The 23,433-nt window shown below is 38.7% G+C and overlaps 1 protein-coding gene across 2 annotated transcripts; it reads left to right on the top strand.

Annotated features, from left to right (window-relative positions):
- Window positions 1-749: 749 nt before the first annotated feature.
- VCAM1 (vascular cell adhesion molecule 1) lies at window positions 750-23,215 on the top strand. 2 transcript variants are annotated; one of them, XM_070467738.1, is made up of 9 exons: window positions 750-947; window positions 1,693-1,971; window positions 4,237-4,557; window positions 6,041-6,307; window positions 8,206-8,481; window positions 10,548-10,868; window positions 11,939-12,205; window positions 15,581-15,847; window positions 22,301-23,215. In XM_070467738.1, exons 1-9 carry the CDS (start codon window positions 884-886, stop codon window positions 22,456-22,458), a joined length of 2,220 nt encoding a protein of 739 aa, XP_070323839.1. In that variant the 5' UTR covers window positions 750-883; the 3' UTR covers window positions 22,459-23,215. The 2 variants fall into 2 exon arrangements, with proteins under 2 accessions (XP_070323839.1, XP_070323840.1); XM_070467739.1 differs by lacking the exon at window positions 15,581-15,847.
- The last annotated feature ends 218 nt before the right edge of the window (window positions 23,216-23,433 follow it).

Here is a 23,433-nt window from a genome sequence, read left to right as displayed (position 1 = left end):
TGTGGTTAAGTCTCACATTCTAAGAGATTTACCACTTCGAAGGAATTCCATCATTTGCATGAGAGTCTGCATGTATGACTGTCAATTACACAGCAACTGAATTGAGAATTAGTAACTTTTCTAAAACAAAAGAAGAAAATTTTTCTGTTCTTTTGGTAGCATTCCATTATTCTCTACTCAAGAAAATCATTTCAGAAACTTGATCTTTGTTGCCCAAAAAACTATTTTGTGAATAAAATGTATGAAACTCAAAAGCTATGCTGTCTCCCTTTTTAAAAATAATACATTAAAAAAGAAAAGGAAAAAGCGTCTTTTCCTTTTTCTTGCAAGAGAAAATATAGTCTCTGTTTTTGAATTGCAAACATATCTCCATAATGGAGAAAAATCAGTTCACATGACATAGTGCTTGTTCAGCCACTTCAAGAACTAGAGTGTAATTTACTCTTTCTGTCTCTCTTCTCCCCAATTGGATTCAGAAAGTCTCATTCTGAAAAAAACATTAGCTTCATGCAAAACTATTCTTTTGGAATGAAAAGCGAGGTAAAGTTTTAACTTTTAGCCTTCGGAGTGTTTTCTTTTTCTGTGATGGAGAGAGCAGTTTCAGTCCGGAGTGCCACAGAAGGGGTTAATGCTGAACTTGGCTGGGTGTCAGTTAAACTTTTTTTCTGGCTCTGCTCCAGGTTTCCCCTTGAAGGGATTTTCCTCTGCTTCTGCATCTCTGCAACAAGACCCTATATAAAGAGCCGACTTTCTATTTCATTCCTCACCGAACCTCACCGAACCTCACTGGCTTTAGGAGCTCAAGACTCTTCCCAGGAACCTTCAAGAGGAACAGAAACAAGCGTTTTGGAATCATTATTTTCTCATAAGAACAGCAGCGTAAATGCCTAGGAAGATGTCTGTGATCTTTGGCGTCTCAAATATTTTTTGGACGGTGTTTGCAGTTTGTAAGTTCTCCTTGATTTGTTCCAAATGCTAGTATTCCATTTTAGCCCTGACTTTGACTTCAGTCACTTTGTTATGATAATAAAGAAAGGCAATGTGTGTGCTTCGTCATTTGTGTCTAACCCTTTGCAACCCCATGGACTGTAGCCCACCAGGTTTCTCTGTCCATGGAGTTTCTCCAGGCAAGAATACTGGAGTGCATTGCCATGCCCTCCTCCAGGGGCTTTTCTCAACCCAGGAATCAAACTCTGGTCTCCTGCATTTCAGGCGCATTCTTTACTATCTGAGCCATCAGGGAAGCCCTGGATTTTTAAAGAGTAGGAAAACTTAAATTAGCCTAACTTTTAATGTGCTACTGACTACTGCTATTAATACGTACCATTATATTGTCATAGTTAAAGCAGCAAAGTTGTTGCTTTTTGGATTTTTTCAATGTTGCGTGAGTAATTGGATTCTGTTTCTAGGAAGGTCTGTCTCTTTAGTTTCCTGAACTTGATAATGAGAAAAAACTTGGCTAGTGACAAAACAACTAATAAATGGGCATCAAGGTCAGAAGTGAGAATTCTCAGAAGCAAAGATGATTTTAACAACTTCTTTTGGCAGGGACTCCAGTGCTGCCCTGCGTTACTTAGAAGCAGTTTAGGAAAGAGATCAGCCAGATTTGAGTGTTATACTAGAACAGAGAAGAAGGTATAGAATACTAAACAAACCAGTGGTAAGCTTGTTTTTCTCTTTTTGCCTTCACAGCTCAAGCTTTCAAAGTTGACATGTTCCCAGATGAATCCAAAATTTTTGCTCAGATTGGTGACTCTGTTTCACTGATTTGTAGTGCAACAGGCTGTGAGTCTGCATCATTTTCTTGGAGAACTCAGATGGACAGCCCACTGAATGGGAAGGTGAGAAATGAAGGGACCAAATCCACGCTGACCATGGATCCTGTTAATTTCGGGAATGAACACCAGTACCTGTGCACAGTGATTTGCGGGGCTATAAAACTGGAGAAAGCAATCCGAGTGGAGATCTACTGTGAGTACTTCACACAATATTTGATTTTTTCTCCATTTTGCTTTAAAATAAATTTTGTAAAAGGATAATTTTAAAAGACAAAAAAGAAAAAGGATACTCATGTCCAGATTCTTGGCTAGGCGACAGAGTGCAGCAAGAAATCTAGAAGACAGCTGAATCTCCCACCAGACTAGAGACCCAGATCTTGGCTTCTGCTTCCAACTCTGCCACGAATATGGTGAGCACGGGTGAAGTTCAACTTCTCTAGGCTTCAGTTTTCTTAAACATAAAGTGAAGTTCTCTAAGATTCTTTTTATTTTATTTGTGTGTGTGTGTGTTTAATTTGATTCAATTGGTTTCTTACATGTTTACTTGGCTATATGTCAAATGACTTATGAATTCCATACTTCAGGGATTTTCTATTTATTCTTATGCAATTTGGTACTTAAAACTAGGTTAAAGTTTAAGGAGGAGATATATAATTTAATACTGGGCTTTGGTACAAAATCTTCCCCCTTAGACAGAAGAAAAATATCTGCAAACTTTTCACTTATTTGACTTCGGCAGAGATAAATTTAGAAGGTTTTATTTCTGTTTTTGTTTGGTGCCATTAAGTCTTAATGCTCAACAGCTCAAGCTCAAGGATATTTGGAAAATGAACTCGATTTGCCTAGTGAATGTGAATGAATAACCTTTGTTTACTAGCCTACCAAAATGTATTTCAATCCATTCTCAATTCAGCAAGAAAGTTAGCAAAAAGGAGTGAAAAAAATAACCTGAAATACATCACTTGCATTCTGGTTACTGCTCCTGACAGAAAACCGGAATCCTTGATAGTCATCTCTTTAGGAAGATATTATTTGATTATCTTTTCTAATTATGTTGCTTTTCTTTTGTTATAGTGGAGCTCAACTTGATCCAATAACCTTAACTGATTCTTCAATAATCCCATATGTTGCTAATGCTTCTCAAGAAACTGTGCTTGGCCAGCTGCTTTCAATTATGCTGGTTGTACATGCAGAGTTTATGTCTGCGAAGCCTTCTGAGCTCCATGAAAGGCTCCCTTATGTAAATACAGGGGAAAGTAGCCAGTTCTTACATTATGTGACAGCAAATTATGTGGATTATAGGCGCATTTCTTTCAGAATACAAGGGACAAAATTATTGGTGGAAAAATGAGAAGTACTGTTTCTTCACATAGCAAATTTTTGCCACTTCCTTTGCCTCTCCTTGCAGGAACCAAATAGTTGAAGATTTAAGAATGAAACATGAAGGCCCTTCTGGCTTTAATTATCTTGCCTGAAGTTTCTTTTTTTTTTTTTTTCCCTTCAAGAGTGTCTGTCTTTCATTATGTTTAACAGTCCTGTCTCCATTCCAAATTTGGTTGTAATATTTTTTAGAGTTGGGACCTTTGTATTCTTCTTATTTCACAGTCTTGAATCAAGCCAGTGTGTTACCATTATGGTGGTTTGCAATGGAAAGCAGCCTTGCAAAGAAAGCAATGGCTCACTGAACTAGTGTGTTCCTTGGCACTAAAAATTTCAAGTGGAATATTAGTTAGATGTTGAGTTAGACATTTTGGGAGGCAAATCTGCCTTCCATAATTTAAAGATTGCACAGATGTATGTTTCTGGTGGATGAATGCCTGTTCAAAAGCCAATTATTTAGAGTTGCTCTTTTCATTTCTTAACATATCTTGCCTAATAATTATTCTTTGCAATGATATTTTAAGCTTCAGGTTCCTTATCTGTAAGATGAAGTATATCTACCCTGACCAAAATAAAAGCCTGTGATATAACATAATGAAAGTCCCAGTAGTCATATGGAATAATAAAAGTCTTGAGTTTAAATCCCAGCATCACCATTACTAGCTGTGTGACCTTAGGAAAGTCATGCAAATGTGCTGAGTCTATGCTTTCATATCTATGAAATGTGGTATCTATTTCTTAGGGTTGTTGTGAGTATAAAGTCACTGATGTTAAATGAATAGCACAGGGATGGGCACATATCAATATTCAATAAACATAAGTTTCTTCTCCCTCCTTTTACTCTGGCAACATGCAACCCTTTGTACATGCAGGATCAGAACTGAGGAACTCTTTAACAGGTTGTTCTGATTTTGAATACACTCCAAACCATGAAAGGGTATTTAAACAATTCATTCTGCTGTATTAAGATTGTATTCACAAAAATATTAGACTCAGATTACATTGATTTAAATCAGTAAGGGACTTTACATAATATGAACAAAAAATTCACATGCATGTACTCGTTTGACCTTTGCAGCTTTCTCTAAGGATCCAGAGATTCATTTGGGTAGCCCCCCGGAGGTCGGGAAGCCAGTCACAGTCACGTGTTCGGTGCCTGATGTTTACCCATTTGAAAGGCTGGAGATAGAGTTGTTCAAAGGGAACCGTTCCATGAAAATACAGGAATTTCTGGAGCCTTCAGAAAAAAAGGCCCAGGAAACAAAGAGCTTGGAAGTGACCTTCTCGCCTACTGATGAGGATATTGGGAAAGCTCTAGTTTGTCAAGCTACATTACACATTTATGATGATGACTCTCCACCCAAAGTGAGGAAAACTACAAAAGAACTGGAAGTCTACAGTAAGTACTTGTGTCTGTCTGTGGGAATATACTCTTGGATGCACACAGCAATAAACCGAGCAGCTACAGTCAAGAAGAAACAAGTTTGTAGTTTTTATACCATTTTGATTCACCGAGAGCATAATTCTTGTCAACTGCATAATTCAAAAAAAAGCACACCCAATTAGGGTTGAGAAAAGTTGAGCTGAAGTTCTGTCTCCATTACCTGTGAATTAGAGTCACGTAATTTCTCAGTCTATCAAAGGGGAATAATGATCATACCACCTGACTGGGAAGCTTCCCTGGTGGCTCGGTCGGTAAAGAATCTGCCTGCAATGCCGGAGACCAGGGTTCTATCCCTGGATAGGGAAGATCCCCTGGAGAAGGGAATGGCAATCCACTCCAGTACTCTTGCCTGGAAAATCCCATGGACTGAGGAGACTAGTGGGCTATAGTCCATGGGATCATAAGAGTCGGACCTGACTTGATGATTAAATCACTGCCACCTGACTGGGTAGTGAGAAATAATATGCTCAGGTGGTAAAATGTTTTAAATTATGTTTTGTAAACTCTTATATCATGCCTTGAAACATCAAGGTATAGAAGTTTTACAAGCAGCACTTTGTGTGTGAATGTATGTGTGTGTGCATACCTGGACATGTGTACATGGGGTGGGAGAGAGGAGATGAGATTTGATTGTCTCCATTCTCTCGGAGATGGCTGGGGGAGTTGAGGCAGTCTTGTAATCCCAAAGTTGTGGAGGAGTGACTCACTGTGCTCTGTTCTAGATTGAAATGCTCTTGTCTTCTCTAGACACCATAGTTAAAAGGAGCATTGCCTTCTACAATATGTCTAGCTGAGACAGAATGAAATGGAAAGGATTTTATCAATGTTTTGAGAAGAATAGTCAAAAATAGGAGGTATTTTTCCTAGAGAATATAAAACTTGGAAATGAGAGCTATGATTAAGTATTTGAATGACTGTCATGTAGAAGTGGGATTTGGATTATTCTTTAGCAATAGAGGACTGAACTATGACCTGTGTATAGAAGTTAGTTAGAAAGAGAAAGATTTCAGCTCAATAGAGGGAAAATGTTCTAATAATCAGAGCTGTCCAAAAATCAAATGGACAATATTTACTATAAGGCAGTGGATTGCCTTGTGCACCGGAAGTGTTGAAGCTGACTTGCATGAACATTTGGCAAGGAAGCTGAGCTGGAATTTGTACCTTACCTGGGAGACTGAACCACATAATTCTAACGGTTTTTCTTGATTTCTGAGTATCTATGGCCATCTGAAAACACCAAACATCAAAAAAAGTAACTCCATCAAATCAGTCAGAAACTGGATGGACTAATTTTTATGACTCAGCAATTTTTAATGCTAGTTTGGCAGAGTATGTCCAATTGAGAAAGCTGTAAATTCAGTCTATGAGAGAAATACAGTAGCCCTGTGGGACCATTGTGATGCTTAGCAATGACTAATACTGTGCCCTGTCTTCTCAGTCTCACCCAAAGACACAGCTATATCCGTGAATCCCTCCACAAGGCTGCAGGAAGGCGACTCTGTGACGATGACGTGTACCAGTGCAGGTCTACCAGCTCCACGGATTCTCTGGAGCAAGAAATTAGACAATGGGAATCTACAGCTCCTTTCTAAGAATGCAACTCTCACTTTGATTTCTATGAGGGCAGAAGATTCTGGGATTTATGTGTGTGAAGGAGATAACCCTGTTGGGAAAGACAGAAAAGAGGTGGAATTAATTGTTCAAGGTAAGCAAAATGTGAAAAAGGTGCTGTCATTGAGATTTAAGCAATAGTGAAAAAGCTTCAATGTCAAAATTACTTCGTTAAGTTTTATTAATGATCCATCTGACTGTTATGTACTTTAGCACAATTATGTACTCATCTTACTCTTGCTTCTTGGAAATCTTTCCTGCCAGACCTTCCATGGCTCTGCTGTTTTGGTTCTTTTTCATTGCTCATCATTCTTCCATGGTCTCACCCCTCTTCTTTCTGCCCCATGAGAGTTTCCCTGGTGACTCAGATGGGAAGAATCTGCCTGCAATGCAGGAGACCTGAGTTTGATCCCTGGATTGGGAAAATCCCCTGAAGAAGAGAATGGCTATCCACTCCAGTATTCTTGCCTGGAGAATTCCATGGACAGAGGAGCCTGGTGTCCATGGAGTTTGAAAGAGTCAGACACGACTAGCACTCACTTTTTTCTATCTCAGAGTTGCTTTTCCAGGAGCCGTGAGTTCACACGGTAACACATGCAGCAACTGTGAAGAACAACCCGAGACTGTTAAACAGGCAGGAAGTATCTCTTTAAATTCTCCATTCTCACACTAGTATATAAGGAATTCAGAAACAGTGCTTATTGTTCTGAATGAAATTTCTCTTCAAAAATCTGATGGCACATCAGCTTGTTATGGTAATTTGAGGAAAGCATTCTTTGGAAGATACCATAATGTCCCTGTTAGACCAATCAGGCTGAAAAAAATCTTCTGGCACGGATGAGAACCCTTTTAAATGTAGTGCCTTTGGATCAAGTATATGCTGAGCTTTCTTTCTTCCGCCTCCAGCTGACTATTTATAAGGGCAAGTTTTCTGTGGAGTCTCATCTGTCACTTACAGAGGTGCTCAAGGATTCCCACTTTCACCAGGGGAATACAGTCAAGATTTGAAATTCCTTTTCTCCTGGGACAGTAGTCATCCCAAAGCAGCCAGGGTGCCCCATGGGGATAGCATTGGCAGCCAAAGAGATTTCCTAGATATTTGAGACTTAGGAGTTTGACTTGGCATTTCAGTTTTCAGTCCCTGAATTTATTGTATTTTTACACTGTTAAACAAGTTTAAGGGGTGGCTTGCATATCACTTTAAAGCTTAGATTTTAACTTTGTTTTCAGTGTGATTCCGTGTGACTTTCAATGGTACAACTTTATTCTGTTGATATAGAAGCTCTAAGTACTGATCCATTATGGGTACTGCTTCTAATCAGAAGGCACATTCATACAGCTTTTTTTTCAGTACTTTTCTTAGATTTTATTTCCACATGAGGATATTTTGATTTAGTTGTTCAAGTTAAAAGCTGGGATCTTAAATCACCTGACTTTAAGTCCTAATTTTGCCACTTGCAAGCTGGGTGAAATTATCATTTTTCCTCAAGAAGAAAGGGGAGGAGGAGGGAGAAGAGGAAGGGATGGAAAATAAGGAAAAGTAGAAACAGAAAATGAGAGTCAAGGAGAAGAAGTAATGATACCAGATCATGAAGCTGTGTGGGTTAAATGAGATAATATTAATATATGTAAAGTTGTTTAAATAGTGCCTGATACACTGGAACCTCGTATTTTTGAGCTGTTCTTCCACATTTATAGGAATTTGATAAATACATTTGAGTGGAGAATGAATTTTTGTTGGGAAAATATGCCAATCTCCATCTACAAGTTTTTATCCTTGTTCAATGTGTTTAATGAATGAATCACAGCATCTTGTGGGTTTGTTCTTGAAAGATGTGGTTCCCTTCCTGATAGTCTCAAAGTGGAAAGCAGTAATATATTCTTGGCACAGATGTTAACTGAAAAGAGGCCTGAAAAAATACAGTGTATTAAACTTTGGTGAAAGAACAAAACTTAATTTTATTTTTTTGTTCTTTTCTCCCCTCACCCCAGAGAAAAACTTTACTGTTGAGATCTTGCCTGGACCCCAGATTGCTGCTCAGATTGGAGACTCAGTCGTGTTGACCTGTGATGTCAGGGACTGCGATTCCCCATCTTTCTCTTGGAGAACCCAGATAGACAGCCCTCTGAACGGGAAGGTGAGGAGCGAAGGCTCCAAGTCCACGTTGACCCTGAGCCCTGTGAGTCCTGAGAACGAACATTTCTACCTGTGCACTGTGATGTGTGGGCAAAGGAAACTGGAAAAGAGAATCCAGGTGAAGCCCTACTGTAAGTGGTTTTCAGAATTGTTTACTGTTTTTGTTGTTGTTGTTGTTCCCAGTTCCATTGGAAGAAGCAGAATGGAAATCTGTGATACCCAACAAGATCTTCGTGTTTAGGAAGGGAATTTAGCATTGGGAATGGTTCCTAAATATCCAAACCAGAGTTTTTGATGCAACTTAATTGCCCTAAATCTTAAGTACATATTATGTATAAACCGAGCATCCCCAATCCTTAGTTTCTGTCATGTGGATACTCTCTCATCATGGACTTGAACAAACTTCATACTCCCTGCTTTCTACCCTACTCTGGTGGAAATATGATGTATATGGTGTATACGGAGATGGTTGTGTGTAAAGAGTAGTGTCAGTGCCCATTCAGATCATGGGGTGGGATGACTGTTGCCCAGTTATTCAAATTGGGGGTGAGGCCCGAACCTCCAGTTTTGAAGGCACATTTGAAAGCTGATTGGCCGGATGGAGACATGAGGCAATGGGGAGCAGGAGAAAACCTGGGAGTTAGAATGATCACCAGGGATGGTCAGTGCAGCAGCTCAGGTGAAAAGAAGCACCAGGAGACTGCACTAGATTTGAGTATTGATTTATACCACATACATATACTACATTCTTCTTGCTAGTCTTGTCACCTTAACAAAAATCCTGAATAGCTTCAGTCTCCATGAATTGCCATTGCTGGAGTTACTCAGTTTGTAATGAATGAGGGACAAGATATGCAAAGTAATCAGAAAGTTCCCTGGTGATACAGATGGTAAAGAATCCGCCTGCAATGCAGGAGATGTGAGTTCGATCCCTGGGTCAGGAAGATCCTCTGGAGGAGGAAATGGCAACCCACTCTAGTATTCTTGTCTGGAGAATTTCATGAACAGAGGAGCCTGAGGGTCTCCATAGTCCATGGGGTTGCATAGAGTCAGAAACAACTGAATGATTAAGCACACCACAGCAGCCTGTACATTCTGCCTTGTTTTTTATTCAGCAGAATTCAAGAGAACAATTGTGGACATGTTTCTCCAGAAATCCTGCCCAAACTTGTGTTACCCCTCAGGATTTTGTTCCAAATGAGTTAGAGCATGTCCAGAAAGATATCTGAATCTCTCCAAAGAAGCAATATGATTGCTTTACTATGTTCCCAAGAGTCCAGGAGCTGCTGATGCAGGCATATTGCCAACAGCAATGAGAACCAGCAGTGAAGCCTTACAGTCATGAGGAAACATTAGAGAACCTATCACTTTGATGACATTTTGCTTAAGGAGAAAGAAATAATTCACCATTGCTCTTGCTCTTCATAACCATTCTAATCTCACGTTTATTGATTTGTATCAGATGTATTATCAACATTATTTAGAATCTAAATCTCATATTTTTTTATGAACTACAAGTATTATTCAAGGAACACTTTAAGCTATCTGCCTAAATTTGGCTGTTGGAAATAAAAATGTCTAAACTGCATGGCTCTGTGAAACCAAGCCTGGACTCTAAATCAAAGAAATAAGAATTCTGATTTCAGCTGGGTGACTTACTAGATATGATGTCAAATGGCAGACTCTTAACCTTTATAAGTTTTATAAGTCTCCCTAGCTATCAAATACATTCTCTGTACATTTTTCTGGCTTTAAAATGTTAACACCCATTAGATTAGGCTGCTTTGAAGCCGAGATAATGAATATTAAGGGACTAGCACACAGTAAACATCTGATATATCACAAAAAATAATACAATGCTTAGAATATATATTTACTAAGTAAGTTGGTAGAAGCTGATGTGTCCTTTGAAAAGACTAGTCCGTAGCTGTCAGCAAGACTGTATCACTAAGGAGAGAAGAGTGAGAAGTATATTTATTTCTTGATGGTTTGATGTGCTAGGTATTTTTTGTTTCCAGCATTATTTATATTTGATATCATAAATATTTATATTTAATGTTGTGATGCATCTATTAGTAGTCATTTTATCCCAGGTGAATTAAAACCTTCACTTTGAGAACTTTGCATTTAATAAAGATTAGCTCTGTTTTTCTTCTAGTGTCACGTATAAACCTCATATTTTGCTTGATATTCACAGCCTTCTCTAGTGATCCAGAAATTGAAATGAGTGGTCCGTTAGTGAGTGGAAACCCAGTCACTGTAAGCTGCAAGGTTCCTAATGTATATCGTTTTGACCGGCTGGAGATTGAATTGTTTAAAGGAGAGAGTATTATGATGAATAAAATCTTCTCGAAAGATGTAAGTAAGAAAGCCCTAGAGACCAAGAGTTTGGAAAAGACCTTCATCCCCACCACTGAAGACACTGGAAATGTTCTTGTTTGTCTGGCTCGGTTATCAATTGATGAAATGGAATTTGAACCCAAACAAAGGCAGAGTACACAAACACTTTATATTAATGGTAAGTACATGTGTGATGTATTCACAATAGATTATGGGTTTTTTTTTTTATCATGTTTGCCAGGTAATAGTCAGCATGAGGTTCATAGTTGAAACCATTGTGAAAAAATAAATGAAAAGAAACTACAAAATATTGATTTTTTTTTTTTAAACACCTCTCACCTTAAAGCAACCATTTATTTGCTTATGATTCTAAGCTGGCACTTTGAGAAGTGGTCAAATGGGTAGTATGTTCAATATGGTATTAGATGAGCTTACATATTCATTCAGTCAGTTAAAAGGTCAGTGAGGGGTTGGTCTTAGGTAGCTTCACTCACACATCTGGGCCTTTGCTGGGGGTGTCTGGACCTTCCTTTCTCCATGTGGTGTCTCTCAGGGAAGGTAGCATAGATTTAGTCACCAGAGTTCAGTGTTTCAAGAGAGTGATAATGAAGGTGGCCTCTTGCAGTCTAGGCTTGGAAGTCCTACGGTGTTACTTCTTCCAGGGTATATTGGTCAAAGTTAATCACAAGGGGAGCCTAGATTCAAGAGGTAGAAAAATAGAGTCCACCTTTTCATAGGTGGTTTATGTGGTTCATAGTCATGCTTAATGTACCTTAAATGTTAATACACAATATCATTGACCATCCAATCTTTGACAGCAAGAGAGTAAATATCCATGATGCATCCACGCTCTCCTCTATCATTCTGTATTGGGCTTCCCTGGTGGCTCAGTGGTAAAGAGCTGATGCAGGAAACGCAAGTTGGATCCTAGGGTGGGGAAGATCCCCTGAGGAGGAAATGGCAACCCACTCCAGTATTCTTGCCTGGGAAATCCCACGGACATAGGAGCCTGGCAGGCTACAGTCCATGGGGTCACAAAGAAGCAGACATGACTTAGGGATTAAACAATAGCAACAACAATTATTCTGTATCTGCTACAGTAAACGGGGGCGGAAAACTCCTTTGGTAAAGTTATCAAGATACAAATTGTTCTAATCCACTAAACTCATAGCCAAGTTTTATAACATTAGTAAAACTCTTTGGCAGGGTGTAACCAGCCAAGCTAACAAGTGTCTTTTACCTTTTCAGTTGCTCCCAGGGATACAACCATCTTGGTCAGTCCCTCCTCCATCCTGGAGGAAGGTAGTTCTGTGAATATGACATGCGCTAGCGATGGCCTTCCAGCTCCCCAAATCCTGTGGAGCAGGCAGCTAAGTAATGGGGATCTACAGCCTATTTCTGAGAATGCAACTCTCACCTTCATGTCTACAAAAATGGAAGATTCTGGTATTTATGTCTGTGAAGGCATTAACCAGGCTGGAATAAGCAGAAAAGAAGTTGAATTAATTATCCAAGGTGAGCTAAAGTGATTAAATGAGTTATTAGTGCTAGTCTTATTTTGGTTGTGTTACTGGTTTTGAACAAAGTCCTTCTGGAAATAAGATTTTCTAAAATAAAAAGTAGTGAGCCTTTTGAAGAGCTCATGATACTTCCTCTCCATAGAAAGCTCCTGGAAGAGTTATTCCCATGAACCATTCCAAGTCACTTATCCTAAAATTCTTTTAACCTCAAGTGGAAGGCTATCTCCAGGAACTGTGCCAAAAGTTCCAGTTATACTTTTGAGGCATTGATTATGGTGTTGAAAAAAGGATAGACAGATGTATATACATATTTTGGAATTACTTAGGGCCCAGGTGGCACTAGTGGTGAAGAACCTGCCTGACAATGTGGGTTAAATGTAAGAGATGTGGGTTGGATCCCTGGATCTGGAAGATCCCCTGGAGGAAGGCATGGCAACCCACTCCAGTATTCTTGTCTGGAGAATCCCATGGACAGAAGAGCAAAGCAAGCTATGCTCCATAGGGTCGCAAAGAGTCGGACATGACTGAAGCAACTTAGCACCTTGCATACAAAATCACCTTATCTAACTGGATTAAATTCCTCATGGTAACCTCATAAAATGACTGTTAGGATTTGCCTAGAAGCCTAAGAAGGCACTTAAATCTTTTATAAATTCAGAGATTGAGTAGCACTTACTTTGCCCTCTGGTTCGTCAATAAAATGGCATAGAATCACCAGGATGGATTAAGTTAGGTGATCCAGACCCATTCTTTCCAGGATGGAGAGGCAAAACTGAGGACAAAATAATTTTTAGTTGACAGGTTGAAACTCTAGGCAGTTTTGGGCAAAGTCATGAAGTGGTCAATTTGGATTTCCCTCATACCTTCCCTTTTGGGGTTTGAGGTCCTCTTCTTCACTAGGGCTGTCAGTTCCTCTCTTATCCCTTGGTATTATTTCCACTAAGGTGTTAGGGACTGTCTTGTTACCATTATAATAATAATTTGTATTTTAAAGGAAAGAAAGCAACTTGGAGGAGCAATTCACTACCTTAAAGAAGGCCCTTAGACTATAGTTTTGGTTGAAGACAGAGTATCAAGTGCAAAACAGATAATCTTAATGGGAACCTCACAAAACAGTGATGTGGTACCTCCCTCCACAGGTTGCATCTTAACAGAAGTGTTGTATGTCAGGTACTTAGCTCAGGATAACAACTGGTGTTAAGGATTTTGAGAGCCATCACTGCAGAGCTTAATTTTTTGATCTGGAATGATCTAGCTCAAAACTCAGAATCCTGCAAAGGCTTTTACACTTAAAGAAATATCTGCACAACTGTGTGACAAAAAAAAATTATTTTTCAGATTTGAAATCTATGACTGTTTTAAAACAGCTATTTGTTGGCTAAGCTGGGTAAGAATTACATTAAGGCAGCAGTTCCCAACATTTTTGGCACCAGGGACTCATTTCGTGGAACACAATGTTTCCATGGATGGGAGAGGGGGCTGGTTTGGGGAGATTCAAGTGCAGTAGGGTTCATTCTTCTGTGAGAATCTAATGTCACCCCTGATCTGACAGGAGGTGGAGTTCAGGCCATAATTCAAGCAATAGGTTGTTGTCGTTCAGTCTCACAGTCATGTTCAACTCTTTGTGACCCAGTGGACTGTAGCACACCAGGCTTCCCTGTCCTTGAGCATGCTCAGACTCATGTCCATTGAGTCGGTGATGCCATCCAACCATCTCTTCCTCTGTCCTCCCCTTCTCCTCCTGCCTTCAATCTTTCCCAGCATCAGGGGCTTTTCTAATGAGTTGGCTCTTTACATCACGAGACCAAAGTATTGGAGCTTCAGCTTCAGCATCAGTCCTTCCAATGAATATTCAGGACTGATATCCTTTAGGATGGACTGGTTGGATCTCCTTGCAGTCCAAGGGACTTTCAAGAGTCTTCTCCAACACCACAGTTTAAAAGCATCAATTCTTCAGCGCTCAGCTTTCTTTATAGTCCAACTCTCATATCCATACATGACTATTGGAAAACCATAGCTTTGACTATATATATGGACCTTTGTTGGCAAAGTAACATCTATGCTTTTAATATGCTGTCTAGTTTGGTCATAGCTTTCCTTCCAAGGAGTGTCTTTTAACTTCATGGCTGCAGTCACCATCTGCAGTGATTTTGGAACCCCAAAAATAAAGTCTCTCACTGTTTCCATTGTTTCCCCATCTATTTGCCGTGAAGTGATGGGACAGGGTGCCACAATCTTCATTTTGAATACTGAGTTTTAAGCCAGCTTTTCACTCTACTCTTTCACCTTCATCAAGAGGCTCTTTAGTTCTTCTTCACTTTCTACCATAAGAGTGGTGTCATTTGCATATCAGAATTTTCCATAGCTTGTTGTGATCCACACAGTCAAAGACTTTAGCATTGTCAAAAAGCAGAAGTAGATGTTTTTCTGGAATTCTCTTTCTTTTTCTATGATCCAACTGATGTTGGCAGCTAGATCTCTGGTTCCTCTGCCTTTTCTAAATCCATCTTGAACATCTGGAAGTTCACGGTTCATGTACATTGAAGCCCATCTTGGAGAATTTTGAGCATTACTTTGCTAGCCTGTGAAATGAGTGCAACTGGGCAATCGTTTGAACATTCTTTGGCATTGCCTTTCTTTGGGACTGGAGTGAAAACTGACCTTTTCCAGTCCTGTGGCCACTGCTGAGTTTTCCAAATTTGCTGGCATATTGAGTGCAGCAGTTTCATAGCATCATCTTTTAGGATTTGAAATAGCCCAACTGGAATTCCATCACCTCCACTAGCTTTGTTCATAGTGATGCTTCCTAAGGCCCACTTGACTTTGAACTCTAAGATGTCTGGCTCTAGTTGAGTGATCACATCATTGTGGTTATCTGGGTTTTTTGTATAATTCTTCTGTGTATTCTTGTCACCTCACTTCTTGAGCAATGGGTAGGGTCTGTAAATATAGAAGAAGTTTGATAACTATTTGTTCACCTCCTGCTGTGTGACTGGGTTCTCAGCAGGCCACAGACCCATGGCCTGGTGGTTGGAGACCCTTGTATTAAGGAACATGAGAGAAACATAAGATGTCTTCTTTCATTAAAACATGATCATTTTACAAGAATCCAATAAATGCTTGACCTGTCTAATTGCCTCTATAAATAGTTAATGCAAACAGGAAGCACAAGTACTATCTTGACAGCTATTACTACTGTCATTAAATTTATATGGAATTTATTTATATTTCATTCAATCAGTGGTGGTTTAGTTGCTAAGTCATGGCCGACTCTTGTGATCTGGTGAACTGTAGCACACCAATCTCCTCTGTCTGTTCAATGACGATTGAATGTCATTCAATCAGAGGTATCTTTAAATTCTTTCCACAGTTGCTCCAAAAGATATACAACTTACAGCTTTTCCTTCTGAGAGTGTCAAGGAAGGAGACACTGTCATTATCTCCTGTACGTGTGGAAATGTTCCCCCAACTTTGATAATTCTGAAGAAAAAAGCAAAGACTGGCTACACAGTGCTACAGTCTACAGATGGTGCATATACCATTCACAGGGCTCAGTTAGAGGATGCGGGAGTATACCAATGTGAATCCAAAAATGAAGTTGGCTCACAGCTAAGAAGCCTAACACTTGATGTTAAAGGTTAGTTTATTTCTTTATTATTTTTGTTTCTTGTTATTTTTATAACAAGCTTGGTGGATTGTAAAGAATTTCAAGGGTTAGATGAATGAGTTGGCAAAATGGAACTGAATTCCATGTCAATTATGGTTATCACTTAGTGTTTCCTAAAATAATCATGTACAGGTGCTCTGTCTTAAGGAGTTTAGCCAGGATGTTGACTTTTTATCATGAGTCAGTGTAGAATTCCCATTTGCCTTTTGAGACGTTGACAATTCATCGTTTGTCTCTGAGGTCTTACATTTCTTACGTGTTTAAATCCATTTTCAAAACCTTTCCTTGGGAGTTATTAGGAAATGAAGAAGTAGAATTGGTTCATGGAAAAAGCAAGTTTCTATCCAGGCCCTTTTCCTTCCTACCTGAAGAGAGGGCCACTCTCGGAACACAAAGTGACTGCATGTTTTCTGGGATTGACTCTTCACAGGATAATAATTGAGAATAGTGATCTTAATGTTGAACAGCATAACGAGTCTCTAGACTTCAGAACTGCTTCCTTAGATATCAAGATCCTTATTCATCCTGCTGTATTCTGATGGAGAAAGGAAGGGAGGCGGCAATGGCCTTAGCAGAGGAGTTTCAGGGGCCTCTTAATCTTCTAACTCTGCTAATCCTACTGTGAACACACTGTATGATCTGTTGATCTTATCAGTGGAAATAGAATCTGTCCGCTTTGACTACTCAATCTTCCACTCCCTGAGTGCTAATGAGCCCCCTTTGTGTACTGGAAGCCAAACCTGAAATAAACATGATTGTAAACAAATACCAACTCTTCAGAGCCTCTGGCACTGAGCTCCCAGATACAGCAACTACCCATCAATGTAAACAAAATTTACACCTGGGCCAGAAAAGGACTTAAAATTTTACTCATCTGGCCAAATCTCTCAAGATTTCATGCCTTACCATAGGTTTTCTGTCTTCACAGTACCTCCTCAAACAGTATCAATACATCCATCTAGAAATGTTAAAGAAGGGGAAAATATCACTATTACATGTAAAACTTTTAGTCATCCACATGCAGTGACCATTCTGAAAAGAGTTGATCTGGCCAATGAAGTTACTATGTGTTCAAAGAATGGGACATTTACCTTGTATCATGTCACTCAAAATGATACAGGGGTGTATGTAATCAGTGCTTCCAATGAGGTTGGGGACATTTCCGGAGAGATTGAGATCTGCGTTATGAGTACATTGAAATTCACCTATTCCTATTTAATCCCTCTTGGCTCCAGACCACCTTTAATTAAGCCTGGTTCCAGGAACTTACACTCCTAACATTTTTATAATTTTTTCTGTGCTTAATGTTTCTCTTTTAAAGACATAGCAAAGCTTCTTCTCCACTTTTTAACTCTTTCTCATACACTGCTGCCTTTTCTAATTGCTTTATTAAGTTAGTAAATTTATATATTTGCTATTTTCACTCATAACTTAAATGAACAATTGAAGTATATTATAGGCAGTCAGCTAGAACCCCAAACTAATTATGGTTTCAAAGAACTATAAATGAATGGAAACAAAAATTTGTCATTTTCCTGGAAATTTTTATCTAGTCAACCTTTGCATTTAGCTGATATTTTAAACTATTTTTTGTTTGTTTTGTTTTAAAAATACATTTGCTCAAATGTAGTCCAATGATAGAAATGGTTGGAAGTCTTTAGGAATTTCAGTGTTACAGTGAATAGAAAATTGTATTTGAAGGTTGCCCTGGTAACCAACTTGTTCGCAAAATTTTACCATAGATGCTTAGGGGGAAACCAAAGGGAAAAGATAACACACTATTTATTAAATTGAAAAGAAAACAATAGGATCAAAAATACCATTACTTACCATTTCATCAATATTGATGCCTAACTATAATTTTGATAATGAATATCCCATTAAATTAGGACTCATACTCTGACTAGTTCTACTCTAGCAAGGGAAAGGAGAAAAATAAGACAGTTATCATTATATTTGTGTTGATACATTTTTTACTTCAGTAATTCAAAAATGGGCTTCCCTTCATCTAATGATTCTTTTCTTCTTGGTTGACCTCCAGTGATTAGAAACCCCTAGAAGTAAAGTAATGACTTCCAAGGCCAAATCACTCACTTCTTCCAGGACTGAAACAATATATATACCACTTGAAAAAACATAGTATTTGTGAGGTCATACTGTGCTATGCAAATATAAATGTAAATAGAGATGATTCTCCAGTAAATACCATGATGTCTTCTTCAGATCTTCTTATAAGGTTAAAGTGTTAAATAATACTGTAACTGTCAGATGATTTGTAGTAGAGTAGAAAGAGTACTAAATTTCAAGTTTTGGGATACTATTACTTTATGTACTCAATTTATAACTAAATGACAAAATGATAGGATGTAGAAAGAAAAATATTTATTACTATTCAAAAGGTATTTATTGGAGAAAAAAAAATTTACTGGGTGCAAGCTACTCCAAGCAGTGAGCCAGTTACTGGCTATACAGTGATGGATCAAAAAGAAACTAGATTCTTTCCTCATGTAATTCACAGTCTGAAGGAGGAAACAAAAATTAATAGATAATCAAAGAAACATTTAACTATAAGCTGTAATGAGAACTATGGAGGGAAAATGTAGCGGTTATAAAAGTATATTAGGGAAAAAAAATTATATTAAGGTTCCTAATTCAGGCTGGAGGAAATGCAGGTCAGAGGATGCCTCTCTGTTTAAGTAACACTTAAGCTAAAATATCAGTTCAGTCCAGTTCAGTTGCTCAGTCATGTCCTACTCTTTGTAACCCTATGGACTGTAGCACACCAGGCTTCCCTGTCTATCTCCAACTCCCCGAGCTTACTTAAACTCGTGTCCTTTGAGGCAGTGATGCCATCCAATGATCTTATTTTCTGTCATCCCCTTCTCCTCCTGCCTTAAATCTTTCCTTGCATCAGAGTCTTTTCCAATGAGTCAGCTCTCCGCATCAGGTGGTCAAAGTATTGGAGTTTCAACTTCAACATCAGTTCTTCCAATGAACACCCAGGACTGATCTCAGTTAGGATGGACTGGTTGGATCTTCTTGCAGTCCAAGGGACTCTCAATAGTCTTCTCCAACACCACAGTTCAAAAGCATCAATTCTTTGACACTCAGCTTTCTTTATAGTCCAACTCTCACATCCATACCTGACCACTGGGAAAACCATAGTTTTGACTATGTGGACCTTTGTTGGCAAAGTAATGTCTCTGCTTTTCAATATGCTGTCTAGGTTGGTCATAGCTTTTCTTCCAAGGAGCAAGCGTCTTTTAATTTTATGGCTTCAATCACCATCTGCAGTGATTTTGGAGCCTAAAAAAATAAAGTCTGCCTCTGTTTCCACTGTTTCCCCAACTACTTTCCATGAAGCAATGGGACCAGATGCCATGATCTTAGTTTCCTGAATGTTGAATTTTAAGCCAACTTTTTCACTGTCCTCTTTCACTTTCATCAAGAGGCTCTTTAGTTCTTCTTTGCTTTCTGTCATAAGGGTGGTGTCATATGCATATCTGAGGTTATTGATATTTCTCCCACCAATCATGATTGCAGTAGCTTGTGCTTCATCCAGCCCAGCATTTCTCATGATGTACTCTGCATATAAGTTAAATGAGCAGGGTGACAATATACAGCCTTGACGTACTCCTTTCCTGATTTGGAACCAGTCTGTTGTTCCAAGTCCAGTTCTAACTGTTGCTTCTTGACCTACACACAAATTTCTCAAGAGGCAGGTCAGGTGGTCTGGTATTCCCATCTCTTTAAGAATTTTCCATAGTTTGTTGTGATCTACACAGTCAAAGGCTTTGGCATAGTCAGTAAAGCAGAAGTAGATGTTTTTCTGGAACTCTCTTGCTTTTTCGATAATCCAGCAGATGTTGGCAATTTGATCTCTGTTTCCTATGCCTTTTCTAAACCAAGCTTGAATATCTGGAAGTTCAAGATTCATGTATGTTGAAGCCTGGCTTGGAAAATTTTGAGTGTTGCTTTGTTAGCGTGTGATGAGTCCAAGTGTGCAGTAGTTTGAGCATTCTTTGACATTGCCTTTCTTTGGAATTGGAATGAAAACTGACCTTTTCCAGTCCTGTGGCCACTGCTGAGTTTTCTAAATTTGCTGGCATATTGAATGCAGCACTTTCACAGCATCATCTTTTAGGATTTGAAAGAGCTCAACTGGAATTCCATCACCTCCGCTAGCTTTGTTTGTAGTGATGCTTCCTAAGGCCCACTTGATGTCTGGCTCTAGGTGAGTGATCATACTGTCATGATTATCTGGATCATGAAGATCTTTTGGTGCAGTTCTTATTTGTATTCTTGCCACCTCTTGTTAATATCTTCTGCTTCTGTTCAGTCCATACCATTTCTGTCCTTTATCGAGCCCATCTTTGCATGAAATAATCCCTGGTATTTCTAATTTTCTTGAGGAGATCTCTAGTCTTTCCCATTCTGTTGTTTTCCTCTATTTCTTTGTGATGATCACTGAGGAAGGCTTTTTTATCTCTCCTTGCTATTCTTTGGAATTCTGCATTCAAATGGGTATATCTGCCCTTCTCCTTTGCCTTTCATGCCTCTTCTTTTCTCAGCTATTTGTAAGGCCTCCTCAGACAACTACTTTGCCTCTTTGCATTTCCTTTTCTTGAGAATGGTCTTGATCCCTGCCTCCTGTACAAAGTCACAAACCTCTGTCCATAGTTCTTCAGGCACTTGATCTATCAGATCTAATCCCTTGATTCTATTTCTCACTTCCACTGTATAATCATAAGGGATTTGATTTAGGTCATACCTGAATGGTCTAGTGGTTTTCCCTACTTTCTGCAATTTAAGTCTGAATTTGGCAATAAGAAGTTCATGATCTGAGCTACAGTCAGCTCCTGGTCTTGTTTTTGCTGACTGTATAGAGCTTCTCCATCTTTGGCTGCAAAGAATATAATCAACCTGATTTTGGTATTGACCATCTGGTGATGTCCATGTGTAGAGTCTTCTCTTGTGTTGTTGGAAGAGGGTATTTGCTATGACCAGTGCGTTCTCTTGGTAAAACTCTATTAGCCTTTGCCCTGCTTCATTCTGTACTCCAAGGCCAAATTTGCCTGTTACTCCATGTATCTCTTGACCTCCTAGTTTTTGCATTCCAGTCCCCTATAATGAAAAGGACATCTTTTTTGGGTGTTAGCTCTTAAAGGTCTTGTAGGTCTTCATAGAACTATTCAACTTCAGCTTCTTCAGCTTTACTGGTTGGGGCATCAACTTGGACTACTGTGATATTGAATGGTTTCCCTTGGAAATGAACAGAGATCAATCTGTCATTTTTGAGACTGCATCCAAGTACTGCATTTCAGACTCTTTTGCTGACTATGAGGGCTACTTCATTTCTTCTAAGGGATTCTTGCCTACAGTAGTAGATATAATGGTCATCTGAGTTAAGTTCATTCATTCCAGTCCATTTTAGTTCACTGATTCCTAAAATGTTGATGCTCACTCTTGCCATCTCCTGTTTGACCACTTATAATTTACCTTGACTCATGGACCTAATATTCTATGTTCCTATGAAATATTGTTCTTTTTTTTAAATATTAGAAAACAAAGGTTTTTAATATTGCATATGAAATATTGTTCTTTACAGCATTGGACTTTACTTCCATAACCAGTCACATCCACAACTAGGTGTTGTTTTTGCTTTGGCTCCATCTCTTCATTCTTTCTGGAGTTATTTCTCTACTGATCTCCTGTAGCATACTGAGCACCTACTGACCTGGGGAGTTCATCTTTCAGTGTCCTATCTTTTTGCCTTTTCATACTGTTCATGGGGTCCTCAAGCTAAAATACAATACTATCCAGAGAACTTCATATTATCATGAAATGATATAATTGCTGAAGAGGAATAATGTATGTTAAGGTGCCCTACTTCAGAGATACTAAATATTAAATTTTCTACATATTTCTAAAAAAACCATCAGCAAGAATTCTTTCCCTTACTATCTTACAGGGGGCATTTGGCTATAATGGTGTCATAGTAGGTGTTACAATACTTTTCTTGGAGAACTGGTTAGTTATTTTAGTTCATAATGATCAGAGTTCTAGTCCTTTGGTATGTACTTATATTTCCCAAGGCAAACACTCTTCTCCAGTTCTTACTCTTCTAAATGAACCCTAGAAATTTTCACCCTTCCTTCCATCCTGTTACTGAACCAGCATCTATTTGAATCCAAGTTTGTGGAAGCCAACAACATCTTTAGACTCGTCATGACCATAGCAACTGCTAACTGATTATTTGATTAATTCAAAGAAATGTGCATTTTGAGTCCTGTTGATTCATATCACCACTTTGATTCACTTTTCTTTGGAGAACTAATGGTGCTATTAAAACATGTGACTTTTATTATTAAACAATTTCTTTTTGTACCAGACATTAATTGCATCCATTTTGTTATTTTCCAGGAAGAGAAAGTTACAAGGACTATTTTTCTCCTGGACTTCTGGTACTCTATTGTGCATCCTCCTTAATAATACCTGCCATTGGAATGATTATTTACTTTGCTAGAAGAGCCAACACTACAGGGTCATACAGTCTTGTAGAAGCACAGAAAGTGTGCTAATGCTTGTAAAGTGTAGCTACTGCGTGAAATGCTCTACCAAAGACACTGTCAGTTCAGATGCTCAGTACTGCTCATCATTCCATGAAGAAAACAGAAACTGGGAGTTCAGGCTTCCTTGAATGCAGTGAATACTTGGAAAGAAAAGGCTGCCTATGGCCCTCACTGTGAGCAAGAAGCCAAAGGAAAATTTCTGCTTAAAAACTAGGCACTACCATTGAGGTGACTGGAGTAATTTCTTGATGTGTATATACAATAACATGATTTGTATATATGTAAAACTATGCCGTAGCAAGGTTGCTTGGAATATCAGCACACTAGAGTCAATATATCTAAAATTATTAAAATATTGCTTGAATTGATTGTTATAACTTAATGCATCTTCATATCAACTGGCAGCTGACCTATGTCATCTTTTTAATATTTTATTTCCTGTAACAAAATTTTATTCCTATAAAGTTCATAGGCAACAATTTCATGTTGTGGAAAGATGCCAGGGTTTTATATTGTTATAGGCAAATGACAGACCAAGGGGGCACTGGGTTGACTTTCAGGTACTAAACACTTCAACCTATGGTATAATGGTTAACTGGATTTCTCTGGGTGGTACTGACATGGTACGGAGATGTTTTTTGATGTTGTTTGTTTATCAGACTCTTGTGTAATTTTCCCAAGTGGTCTAAAAATGCAACTTCTTTTGATTTTCTTTTGTAAATATTTAGGGCTTTTTATTTGTATAGTAAAGCAATGATTTCTGGAATTGAAAGAGTTGTGTCTTTATTTATTATTTATTTTATTTTTTTTTTTTCCATTTATTTTTATTAGTTGGAGGCTAATTACTTTACAACATTGCAGTGGTTTTTGTCATACATTGAAATGAATTAGCCACGGATTTACATGTATTCCCCATCCTGGTCCCTCCTCCCACCTCCCTCTCCACCCGATCCCTCTGGGTCTTCCCAGTACACCAGGCCCGAG

Source organism: Odocoileus virginianus, chromosome 5 (assembly GCF_023699985.2).
Source record: "Odocoileus virginianus isolate 20LAN1187 ecotype Illinois chromosome 5, Ovbor_1.2, whole genome shotgun sequence".
NCBI lineage: Eukaryota > Metazoa > Chordata > Mammalia > Artiodactyla > Cervidae > Odocoileus > Odocoileus virginianus.
Note: the sequence above shows the minus strand (reverse complement) of the source record. Positions and strands in the feature narration are given on the sequence as shown.